Genomic DNA, 13,340 nt, shown 5'->3' on the forward strand with positions numbered 1-13,340 from the left:
TCTACTTGAGATGCCTGAACTGTAAGAAAGAGCAGGGATTAGGGACCCTGACTTTTGGCTCTTTTAAATTTTTGACCTGTATAGTTAAAATTCTATGAATATCCAAAGAGATTGCAGAGTGGGGGCTAATTTCCTGCTGCCTGCTCCTAAGAATGCGGGGCTCTGCGTCTGTCTTACAGGAGGTCTGTTTTAATGATTAGATCCATTTCTTGTTTTTGGTAGCTTAAAAGGTAAGACCTGGATACTAAGAAATGTTTGGTTTATAGGGCAGCAGGAACCGTGAGAAATATACACAAGCTTTGCAAGCAAAATTCTGGCTTTAGAGGTACATGGCTGGTGCAGTTTGCCATCATTAATGGCTTGGTGATAAAATGACTATTTAGCCAAAAGAAGATGCATGCTAATTTCACATACCCCTTCTGGCTCAAACTGCTCTCTTTCGTTCACTCATTTCTTCATTTCTTCATTCATGGATGTTTATTGAGTAACTTCAAGTTCTTTTTTAGGCAGTGGGGAAATGAGGTGAAGAGAACAGATAAAATCTCCTGCCTTCATGAAGTATATATGCTGGTAGATATAAAAATATATTAATAAACATATAAGTAAAATTTATAGGATGTCAGATGGTGACAAGATTTATGGAGAAAGATAAAACACAGAAGGGGACAGAGGGTAAGATGGTTGCTAGTGGTCAGGAAAGACTTCACCGAGAGGGTCACTTTTAAGCAAAGGTCTGAAGCAATTGAGAGAGTAAGCCAGGCAGCTGAGAGGAAGATCCTTTGGCAGAGGAATCAGCAAGTACAAAAACTTTGAGATGTGAGAATCTCCAGCTTCAAGCCCTGGGACTTTGTGAGCCATTTTACTTTGAGTGGGATGGGTTTGAGGAGAAGAGTGATAAGATGTGACACTTTAATTATTCTGACTCTATTTTGAGGATAATCCATTAAGGGGAAGAGCAGAAGCAAGGAGAACAGTTTAGAAGCACATTCAAAATTGAGATGATGTTGGCTCGGACTACAGTAGTAGCCAGGAGGTGGTGAGGAGTGGTCAGAATCTGGATGTATATGGAAGCTAGGATCAACAAAATTGGTAAAAGATTGAGTTTGTAGTACATGAAGGGTTAAGGATGGTTTTAATCAAATTTTTGCTCTGAGTAACTGAAAGTATAGAGTTGCTACTTACTGACATGGGAAAGGAGGAGCAGATATGAGAGCAGGAAGATTGGGAGTTTACGTTTGGAAATGATAAGTTGAGATGCCTTGTGAATATCTACATTGTAGGACTCCATAGCAATTGGATTTACTAGAGAAGAACTCACAGCTAAAACTGGGGCTAGAGATACACAGTTGTGAAGGCATCCAGTCTTAAGATAGGAGGAGCTCACCAGCTCCAGAGGGCAGACACAGAAGAGAAGAGTCCATGGATCAGGTCTTGTGACATTTTATTGTTTCCAGGCCATGGAAACACTGGGACACCGGTAAAGGAGCATGAGAAGGTGAGACCAGTGAGATAATGAGAGAATGATGACCTGGAAGCTAAATAAAGAAAATATTTTGAGAAGGAAAGAGAAATAAACTGGGTCAGGTGCTCCTGACATGAAAAGTAAAAAGATCAATTCTTGGCCATTGACTTCAGCAACATGTGATCACTCGTGACTCCAAAAGAAGCTGATTGGAATGTGTTCAAGAAGGAGGAAGAATGGAAAGAGTGGAATTGGAGACACCTAATAGAGTCAATGTTCTGAAGCTTTTTGCCCTCAAGGGGAGTGAAAAAATTACCTAGAGGGAGGGATGTCATCCAAAATATTTTTTTGTCAAAGATGGGAGATAGGATGTCAGCTTCTTTATCTGTTGGTGGGAATGGTCTAGTTATGTGGGGAAACTTGATGTAGGGAAACTTGATGTGGGGAAACTTGATGAGGAAAGAGAGAGAGGACATTGCTGAAAAGGCAGTTGTTCTTGAAAAGGCAAGAAGGGCTAGAATGTTGTGCACTAGTAGAGGGTTTACTCTTAGATGAGATGACAGACAATTCATCCATAGTACTAGGAGGGAGATGGACTATATGTGCACTGATAGCAGTGGGTTGTGGCTAAATCACTGCATTGGGTCATGTTTGAGTAATAAGCTACCAGTAATAGAATTTATAGTCCTCTGTGCCTGTGGAACTTACGGCCCACAAAAACCTTCACATACCTATTACTGTGGCCCCTCCGCCACCTCATCTAACAATTTTATAGTTTCTAACTTTAAAGATGAACTACAACATTATTTTAATGAGTGGCTAACTTACACTTAAATTAGTAATAGCTGATATTTATTGAATCTTCTACATGATCTTATGTAAAACTCTCACCAAACCTAGGAAGTTGGAACTGTCACTAACTTCCAGTTAGCAGTTGAGGGAACAGAGCCTAAGAGAAAATAAAGAACTTGCTGAAGATCACAAGTGGACCCAACTTATTGCTTTCTGACTCTGCAGTTCATTCAATAACCATAGGCTTTCCTGCTTTGTGAAAGTACTTGGGCCTGTAAAATGTGAAAATTATGAATGCAGTAAATGAACCTTGGATATAATTTGGTTTACTTCTGTGATTGTAATCTGAAATTAAAATGCTTTGATTGCTTTGAGCTTCTGCCCCTCCTCCCAGTTTCTCCTTCCAAAACCTAGAATTTAAGAGTCTTTTACAGAAATTTTTGATGCTACGCTAGAGGAAAAATTGGTTGACTGGCTGCAGGTGGGTAGAACATTGTAATTCTTGTGGTAGTTCTCTTTTATAAATCAGCTCTTAAATTAGAATTTGACAGCAAGATGCTCCATCTATTCAGAAGTGAATGAGAGCATAGGAGCATGGTCTTCAGAGTCAAAATGATGAGAATTGGAATTTTCCTTTGATTCTTTGCTTGTATGTGTCAAGCCTTCTAGGTCTGCTTTCTCATTTATAAAGTAGAGGTAATAGGATTTACCTACTATGATTGTTGTATTAGAGATGATATATTCTCAAACACAAATCATAGAGCTTGGAGCTTTTTCTGCTAATAAATGGCAGGTGACTGGGTAGTTCCTTTGTCAGTTCCATTAACTACCACCCAGGAGATGGTAATCCAGAGGGTTGCCAATCGTATCTTTTTCCTCGTTACCTTAATTCCCAATAGAAAAATGACTCATTCAAGCATTTAATTTAAGAAATGTTTAGGGAGGCTGAGGTGGGCGATTCACCTGAGGTCAGGAGTTCGAGACCAGCCTGACCCACACGGAGAAACCCCATCTCTACTTACACACACACACACACACACAACACACACACACACAATTAGCCTGACTTGGTGGCGCATGCCTATAATCCCAGATACTTGGGAAGGCTGAGGCAGGAGAATTGCTTGAACCTAGGAGGTGGAGGTTGCGGTGAGCTGAGATCGCACTATTGCACTCCAGCCTGGGCAACAAGAGCAAAAACTCCGTCTCAAAAAAAAAAAAAAAAAAAAAAGAAAGAAAGAAATGTTTATTATGCGTACTTTTTAGGAATGATTTATTATTTAGCATTAGAGAAAATAAAGCTTTATAGAAACATACCATTCTTATTTTGAATAAAAATTTAGAACATATTACCTGACAGTGGAAAAATGGAACATACATGTAGGATGTATGGCTTACTGTATGTATAAGCCGCTGAGTATCCTGTTGGGTATGGAGAAGCCTCCCTGCATTTTTCTAAATGTTCTTGTTCTCTAGTCACTTAATCCAGGCATCAGTACAATATACTGATTTAGACTTTGGTTGTGTGAATTCCCTTCAGTGGAATTGGGAAATCCGTACACTGAAATTAAGCACTGCTTCCTCTTTCCCTTGAAACAGTCAACCGATGGTTAGAGAAAAAGCTATCACTGAGATTATTGGGACAGCCAGACACTCATGGGCCTGGATAATGTGTCTTGTAAGTCAGTGTGTGTAGCAGCTTAGATAGGGCCAATGTTCTTTGGTTACCTGTATTACTAACTTAATATGCATCAAACAAATCCAACTGACAAGACACCCTGACACATAAAAAATCTTGTATGATGATATTGGGAGTACCAAGTTGAGTGGGGAGTTCTTTATCTTTAAGACATTTATAGTTAATTTGGGCTAGATTTTGTCAGTACACATACAAGAGCTTGATTCATCTCCTTACTTTAGAAACTTTCCACCCTGTCACTCTGCACCCGTGACACTTGTGCTCATTCTCTTAAATTTTGAGTTGTTTTTTCTCTCTAAACTAGAGTTTATAAAAGTATTCACCACGGAGGAAGACCAAATCTTCCTCACAACCTTCTTGGAAGACCAAGTCTGTGTTTCTGCTGGTGCCTAGTCTAGTTCAGCAGGGATTGCACTGTCTGGCCACCAGTTTTGCAATCAGGCTTCACTTGACTCATAATACAGTCCTCACTACTTCTTTGGCTAGTAAATATTTACAAGTGTTTCTTGCTGTATTCATTTAATAAAATGAGATAGTTCTTTTAAATACATTGGTAATTTTAAGAGGCATAATTATAACAAACATACACAGAAAGAATTAACATGTTGCACAAGTAAACACCTTTATTTGTCTTCTGGTATTTCACATATTGCCTGAGGTTTTTAAAAAGCAGGAAAATAATGAAAACAGTGATTCTGCAAGAATACTTTATGAGCATAAGATGTGGGTTCCTTTACAGATCTCATGCTCTAAATACATTATTGGATGACAAAACTTGTGATTTCCATAGGTGAGGAGTTTTGTGAATCATATCATTTTTTAGGGCACTCTAACACACTATAGGATTAGCGTAAGGCTAGAAGTGTGAAAGTGGGAAACGTTTTAGTTCATGTTTTTAGATTTCCCTTCCTATGCCGCCTTCTTTTTTTTTCCCCTTACTGCCCTGCTGCTTGTTTCCTTCTCTAGTATCCATTGTCCTGTGGTCTTAAAATCATTCCTATAATGGTTCCTGTAATCTGTTCTCTTTCCCAAGGGTGTTTGCATTTTGATAGACAAAATACTCGTATTTGGCTAAGCCAGGGGAATTAAGTGCTAATTGTGAAATTCAGCTTAACATGTAAGTGGCTACCCATATTGTAAGGTGGGTCCCAAATACACTTTCATATTCAAATAGATATCTGTCCCACTTAAGGAATAAGGCGCAAAATGAGAATACTGTTACCTCTTGACTAACCGGTACCTGCATATTTGATTTAAAGATTATTATGTCTTCTTTACCCATTCTTCTAGTTTTCTAAAAATGGAGGTTTATGGAGGAAAGCATGGTAGGATAGAATATATGGGCTTAGGAGTACCACTTGGATTTATATTCAGGCTCTGCAGTTGTTTCACCTTGGACATAGGACCTCTTACCCCTATATCTCAGTTTTCTCACCTGTAAAGTATGGTTTTTAGGGTTATTATGGTGGAAAAAATGTGTATAAATTATAGCATTGTAAGCTACAGTATATACATTACAGACTCATGTAATGTAGTTATTGTAATTAGTCTAAATTCCAGGATTTCTACAAGGAAAAAATGAAAACAATCAGAAATTTGTTTTTTACATAATAACCTTGTTAAAAGTTTTTAGCAGATGTCAGTTATGCCAATAATAAATTAATTGAGGGTATGCCTTGATTTTAAGCAAGACATTTATAGTTTATGGACACATTATATTTGTGTTTGCAAATGTGTTAATGAGATGTGAATATTTACAATGTAATTTTAATACTGTTTTAATTTAAAAATGACTCATTGAACACAGGGTTACTTAAGTGCATTTGAGAAATGATTTTTGTTCTCAAAATTTTACATTTATGAGCTGATTCAGGAATGTCTATATTATGCACATTGAGGTATGGTCTTGTGAGGTGGGCACTTTTTGTCCGTGTTATGTTCTCCTGTGTTCTCTCATTATGCAGGGTTTGACAATTCTGTTTTTCACCCCACAGATTTACCAATAAAGAGATATAGAGAATATGAGCTGGTGACTCCAGTCAGCACAAATCTAGAAGGACACTATCTCTCCCATACTCTTTCTGCGAGTCACAAAAAGAGGTCAGCGAGGGACGTGTCTTCCAACCCTGAGCAGTTGTTTTTTAATATCACAGCATTTGGAAAAGATTTTCATCTGCGACTAAAGCCCAACACTCAACTAGTAGCTCCTGGGGCTGTTGTGGAGTGGCGTGAGACATCTCTGGTACCTGGGAATATAACCGATCCCATTAACAACCATCAGCCAGGAAGTGCTACGGATAGAATCCGGAAAACAGAGCCTTTGCAGACTAACTGTGCTTATGTTGGTGACATCGTGGATATTCCAGGAACCTCTGTTGCCATCAGCAACTGTGATGGTCTGGTAAGGCTCCTTCCGTTTTGGGCATATGAGTTTGCAGGTGCTGGGAGTGCAGCCATGGCTTCTGCATAGTTTGGAAGGTGGAGGTGGAAAGGAGGCTTCGTTGTTATGTTACATTTTAAGTTCAGAAAAAGACACTAGAAAGCATTTTTCTGTCAAAGATGTGTATTTTGGCTTTGTGACAATTTTGTTTCTTGGAATAATGTGAAGACGACATTATTCCAAGAAACGAAAGATAAATATTTAAGCATTTTTTTTTTTTGGTTAATGTTTTTCCTTGTATCACATTTGAGGATTTTATTTCCTTATTTTGTTCGAAGTGTTCTGAAAACTTTCCAAAGAAGCATAGGTTCCTTCAAAATGACAGTATTTTACTCCTTATGTGGAAACTTTGGATATCTTCATAAAGAAAATATTTTGAAAGTATTCTTTAGCTTCCTCACAGAATGCTAACGTGGGAAATGAGCAGATTCTGTCAGAATTTGTCCAAGTAGCATTACTTTATGAACGCAAGGTGCAATACTTTCTGTGTGGTGGCTTTGATTCTTCATTTTCAAATTCAATACCCATATGTTGCTTTTCAGTTTTGTGGTTGAGGTCAATAGTAACCAGCCCTACTGTACACACTCTGTAGAGGTGAACTATTTTTATTTGTTTTGTATCTCCAGTTGTTATTTGAAAGGCATGTTAGTGTTTATGCCTCTTCCATATACAGCTGATTCCAAGTCTTTATTACAAAAGAGCAACCATTTTTATTTCTGTGGTTATCAGGCTACTGTTTCTTGGGAGTTCAGAGCTGTTACTTTTGTTTTGTCACTGCTTCCGGGAGTTCTCGAAATATTTCTTTCATTCCTGATTATAATTATTCTATAATACCTTGGCTGATCCTCCTGTGATAACTTGAATATTCTGCTATTGTCCTCTTTATGTATAACTTCAACACAATGGAGTTAAGATACAATGTTTTACCAAGTGCTGGTGAGTTCATCATGTTTTAGTTTATTTTTGCAAGCTTGTACTGACTCTTTATGTTCTGTAGGGTTGTAAAAACCAGCACAGAAAACTGTATGACATGCATGCAGCAGGTCTACTTCTGCAACATGAACACCACTAGTTTAGGATTATACTTCACAGTTGGTGATGGACTAGTTTCTGGGGTTCCAAACCGTAAAGAATCTCTCAGATTCCTCTCATTCTGCATGAAAGGTTGAATAGAACTGGATTAACTTAAATCATTGAATAAAAACAATAAGAAAGTACTTTCTAGAAGACTAAACAAGATTCAAGATATTGACTCAGAGAGCTATGATTCAATACTAAGATATAAAAGGAAATACATTATATAAAATATATTAACACTTTCAAGTACACCATCTTGAGTATAGATCTTAATTTAGTGTTATTTTTAAATTTTATAGCATAAGAAATTATTTAATTTTTATTTCCTCGGTTAAGATTTGAAACTTGGGGTATTGGCTTGAAAATCAGTTTAGGGCAGGCAAAAGGCAAGGAAATCATTTTAATGCATTATTGCAGTGATTTTTAAACCTGACCAAATAATCAGTGTTTTTCTTACTGTACATGTCAAATTATTTAATCATAGATATAGAAATATGGAGCAATAGCAAGTTGTTACAAGGAAGAGGAAAATAGATATGAAGTGTGAATGGAAATTATTGGTATTATTTAGTTTCTAATTTTTAAGATACAGTGTTAACTATATCATGTATATGTCAGTGTAATATATGTGTATATGTGTGTGTGTATAAAACTTGTACAAGTATTCATTTGCTCCATTCTTTGATCCATTAACTAATAAATTTAAAAAATTTGCAGGAAGCTGGTTATGGGCACTTTTCTGGGCACTGTGAAATAGTGAAAGAAATAATCATGGTTACACCCTCAAGGAGCTCAGAAATGTGGAGTTTTGCCATAGAACTTAAGTGTCCAAAATGTTTGGTAAAAGAACACACACTCACACACACACACACAGACACACAAAATATATGTAAATATTTATATAATTATATATAATTAAATATATAACTTTTATATATTTATTTTATATAGTATATGAATTCTGTTTACTGTAAATTATGATTAAGGAAGGTATCTTCTGGAGAGATTTTATGAACGGAACATAATTTTTCAAAAGAGAGAAGTGGCCCAGACGTTGAGTTTGATCAGGAAAAGGGTGGGTCTGGCCTTATTAGGCAGTGCTGAGGATGTGGACATGCACAAATGGAAGCCTTTTCTGGAGTTTCCAGCTCATAGCAGCTGTGTGCTAGGAGGAAGGAAGCAGATGGTACAGAATCAGAAGCAGGCTTAGGAAAGCAGATCAATAAACTGAGGGAAAACAGTAGTTGCTTCATTGAGTTGTGGAGGATTTCTTAAAATTGAAGAATTGCTTTGAATCGAATAAACCTTTAGAAGAGATCATTTCAAAGTTTAATTGGTGAGAATGAGATTGTGGATAAATTTGGCTGATCAGCTGGTACCTGGGTCCTTTAACTATCTATGTGTAGGGATTTAGCCTTGGGCTTCTTGACGTTATGGAGGGAAGCATGGATGCTGAGATAACATCGATGCCAGAGAATTAACCTGATGGCATATAAAGCCATTGTCTTGGGAGGCTCTGGGGTTATAATAAAATCCAAGTTGTCTTAATAGAATGTATATCCCCTTCTGGCCTAAAAATACGGATGAGAAAATCTCTGCCCATCGAGTATAGTTAGTTAATGCCATTGAAACCCTACCTGCATGGGAAATTTAATCAATTTCATTAGATTAATATTGGACTGGTATAGAAGGAATTCCAGTGATTCAATTTTCTACATGTATTCTTTGAAGTTGTTGCACGTAGGTAGTAGCCATAGGTATTTACTCCTCACTAAGTTGGGAAATTCATGGCAAGACCCTCTCCATGAGTGAAATTTCTTCTCTTTTTCTCTTCTGCTGCTTTGTCACATGCTCTGTGAGTTTGAAATGGGCAGCACACCAGACATATTTAACAGAATGATTAATTTAATTAAAAAATCCCAGTGCTACTTAAGTGTGCTATGTAGACTCAGGTTTGTGACAAGACAAATACCAATAGTGAGGCAAAGTGTTTAGGAACTTTTATTGCAATTTTGACAGTTAATGTATGTCTGTTGGGTCTAATAATACCAGTTTTAAAAATGAGTTGGCGTTTTCTGTCTTTTTTCATTTTATTATTCTAGTAGTTAGTTTTTAATGCATTGAATTGTATTTATTTTATATGTACAAAAATACTAGTCTGGAACTGACTGGGGAGAAAAACTGTTTCTTCACCACAGATAGTTTGAGAAACAGGCAGTGACACTTAGCTGATTTCGGCCACTCTGGACATCAGAAATGTGACTGAAATAATCACATTACCTATTCCAGGTAATTGTATGAAATGATCACATGAAAGTCAATTTAACAGAGGCTTTATCAAAGAGGACAGAAGGATGCCTTGAGTGACGTATGGAGCTATGGCCTGGAATATGATCTAGACATAGATATTACTCAATGAGTTTCTGAAATCAACAGGGCTTCCTGTACAAAGAATTGACAATGCTTCCTACCCAGTGTGAACAATCAAGAACAATGTCTTTTTCTGTCTAGCATTAACCCTTTCCTTTTCTTGGTCAATATTATCATGTATACGTGACTACTAATCCTTTACCAATTACAGTTTTATCCTTGCTCTAGTCTGCCCTAATTATAGGTAAGAGTTATTGAGATATTCAATCACAGAACTGTCCCCACTTTCTGACAGCATCCAATCTAGAAAAATGCCCAACTTCTTTAGACTCTTCTCAAAATTACCCAACCGAAGCCCAAATGCTGTTAATAATAGGTTCTTTTCAACAGTCTCTTACTGAGATGCTCATAGTTCCCTCTGCTGTACGTTCTTCATCTCAGCAACGTGTAACAAACCCAGCTTGTTAACTAAAGATGTGCTTCTGGTGGTCTTTGGCTAGAGGGTGTTGATATGCTTTTCCTCTCTACTTCTACACCTTTGAAATGAGAATCTGGTGGTCAGGAGTCATGACAATGGCAGGCATTTTACACACTTCTTGGGAAGACACTTCTGGCTGAGAATCCCAGATGAAAATAGATTTCTCCCACAGAGTCCTGGCATTTACTTTCTAATACCATAAAATCTCCCCTGTGAGTAGTGGCAGCTCACAATCATATTTTGTGATCTACAGTTTGCCAAAATAAAGGTTTTTTGGTTAATAGGCTTTATGTGATGTGTTTCATAATCTAAAGAAACTGGATTTTTCTCAACTTGCTAGAACAGTATCGCCTTGCTAATTCCTCTGGACTGTCATCAGAGGGAACTGGTTGTGAGTGGAAGAACTGACTAGCTAATGGCTCTACTGGGTTACCTAGCTCATTAATTTCCTTGTGGGCTGATTTTAAGATCAAGGGGGTTTATCTAGGACAGAGGTTTTCAAAGTTTTTTTTTTTTTTTAAACATTTGTAATTCTTCCTTCAAATGAAATCACTAGAGGTTATCTAATAAAATAGAGTGTAAATTGGATAAACTCAGGAAAAGTCTGGTCAAAATACTCTCCCTCCTGCCTTGTCCTCAGTTCACACCACTGTTGGGCTCCCTGAGGCATCTAACAGAGATCTTTACTGGTAGGGTAGGGGTTTTTCGAAGCTTGACGTTCACAATTTGGGAACCAAAAAGAGAGCCTCTCTTCTAAAACTTCTGACAGTCACATCTGGTTAATATCAGAGACATTTTATCTTTGTTGGATTTTGAGCAGGACTAAATGAAGTCTTTGTGGGCAACTGCAAAGTTACAACGAAAACAGCCCTAGTTACCTGCCTTAAGACTTTTGCTCTGTGATTTGATCCCTTCAAAAACATAATCTTGCCATGCCTATTTTAGTAAGTCTAGCTGCAGAGGCACTTTTTAAAAAAGTCCATTTAAAAAGGTATTATGAACCAGTATACCTATGATTGAGAACATTTGGCTGGTGATTATGAGCTGTGATACAGCTCGATCTGGTAAATGAAATGTTTGATACTATTTTTTAGCTATTTATAGTGGATTTAGAAAAGAAAGTTTTTGAGGGCTGATTTTGACATGTTGACATTTGCATATCAGCTTTAATGAGAGAACTTGATGTCTGAAGACCTGTTGCCTCTCACCTCTTCCTCCCGTGGAAGATGTCCACAGAAGGTGTTGTGTGTGTTATTGATGAGACAGAAGAGATAGCTGTGCCTTCATGGATTACATGCTGATTTGAGACCTTAGAAGGTCTGAAGAATAAAGGACTGAAGCAATGTTTCACCTCCAGGTACCTACACCAGGCTATTTTGGCAATGCAGGATTGGAAGATGCTTAAAGCCCTTATACCCTTTAATTTCCAGGGAGTAGGAACAAAGCAGCAGACATTGGCCCCTTTCAGAATGAAGAATGATGAGAGTCCTCCAGTTTAATTAGTCTGGAAGAACCAGTGTTGACCTCATTGCTACCTTCCTGAGGTGTGGTCAAGCAGTGGCCCCTTGAGAGCTGACGGAATGTACCTAGTTTTGTGTGCTTGCCTATGCCAGGTCTGAGCTATTGGATCCATTATCCACCTTTCCTCCTTCTTCAAATAGGCAGGCAGTTTGTGCTTATTCAGGATGAAGAGGGAAGGTTTGGCATAGTGCTTGATCATTTTCACATCTCATGTCTAATTTTCATATGGCTAGAATCATATATATGTCAAGCCTTTTTCATTTTTTTAAATCTGTATTTCTCTTTTGTGACTAATTATCTTATACAAAGAATATCCAAGGATGTGATCTTGGAATAAAGTAGAAAACCAAAAAAAAAAAAAAAAAAGTGTTTTCAAATTTAAGTAATATTTTTAATAATATTTATTTGTAGTTAAATTTTTCATGTTTATTTATTATTATAAGTACCACCTGGTCACAGTTTGTTCTTTTTTATACATCAATTTGATTATAGTTTTTCCCAAATATCTCTTCTTTGATATAGTAATTTTTAAAGATTAAATTAAAGATAGTTAAAAATTAGAGAAAATTGTACATTTCTTTTTGGATAGATCTGGACAAACAGAAAATAAAAGAGGCATGGGAAGTACTTTTTCTTTCTATTGTTGGCCTGAAAAGTAATGCTTTCTATTCTTTTCAATGCCATGAAAACCATGATGTCATTATAACTAATGAAAGTTTTTGAAGATACTAAAGAAATGCTTTAAGGACTGTGAAAATATTGCTTGAGCACATCTGAAATATTTTCTTCTGGGTAAATTATAATTAAAACAAGAACAAAAGCACAGCACAGAATTGATATGATGCCTTTGTAGGTAATCATGCCCTGAGGTCACAGCCTCCTTGAAAACTAAACTCAGCCTCAAGGTTTGACTTAAGAATCGTCAATTCTAGAAATCCTGATCCAAGTTAAAGCATTTTGAAGCACTACTATTAAGTTGTTACACTGATTGCTGTGGTAAATACTGAGATTGGTCAAGTGTAACTCTTGTCTTCAAAGAGTACTGGAAATAAATTAAGCTGTATGATTTAACACTATTAGAAATATAGAGAGATTGATCAGAAATACAATTTAAAAGGGAGACTTCACTGTTGTCACTTATAACAATGAAATTGCGAAAAAAAGGAATTGAAAAATCAATTTTGTTTTTTATTAAGGTAGACTGAATTCTCTGCCTCTAAAACAAGACATTTTAAACACTTTGCTTTCAAAAGAATTAATTTTTGAGCAATACTAAACTACTACTAAATGTATGAAGAGATTATTATTAGTTTTATGGTGCTTTGTCATCCTAAATAGGTATCAGTAAACAGATTCACATCTTCCATAATTTCTGAAAATTCTCGTGTATTGATTGAAGAAACAGTAATATATAATTGAACTGAGATCTAACTCCAGATTCAGTCATACTGAAAAATAAGACATATATATATTAGCCTGACAGGTTTTGAGATGTACTATC

General features: G+C 36.7%; 1 protein-coding gene across 1 annotated transcript in view; it reads left to right on the forward strand.

Moving 5' to 3' along the window:
* ADAMTS3 (ADAM metallopeptidase with thrombospondin type 1 motif 3) overlaps positions 1 to 13,340 on the forward strand; it is a 288,029-nt gene that overhangs the window by 14,689 nt on the left and 260,000 nt on the right. Inside the window, exon 3 of the mRNA XM_005555100.5 lies at positions 5,948 to 6,354. Within this exon, the coding sequence (XP_005555157.3) occupies positions 5,948 to 6,354 (407 nt within the window). The remainder of the gene's footprint in view (positions 1 to 5,947; positions 6,355 to 13,340) is intronic.

The sequence above is a fragment of the Macaca fascicularis genome, chromosome 5, assembly GCF_037993035.2.
Source record: "Macaca fascicularis isolate 582-1 chromosome 5, T2T-MFA8v1.1".
NCBI classification, from domain to species: Eukaryota; Metazoa; Chordata; class Mammalia; order Primates; family Cercopithecidae; genus Macaca; species Macaca fascicularis.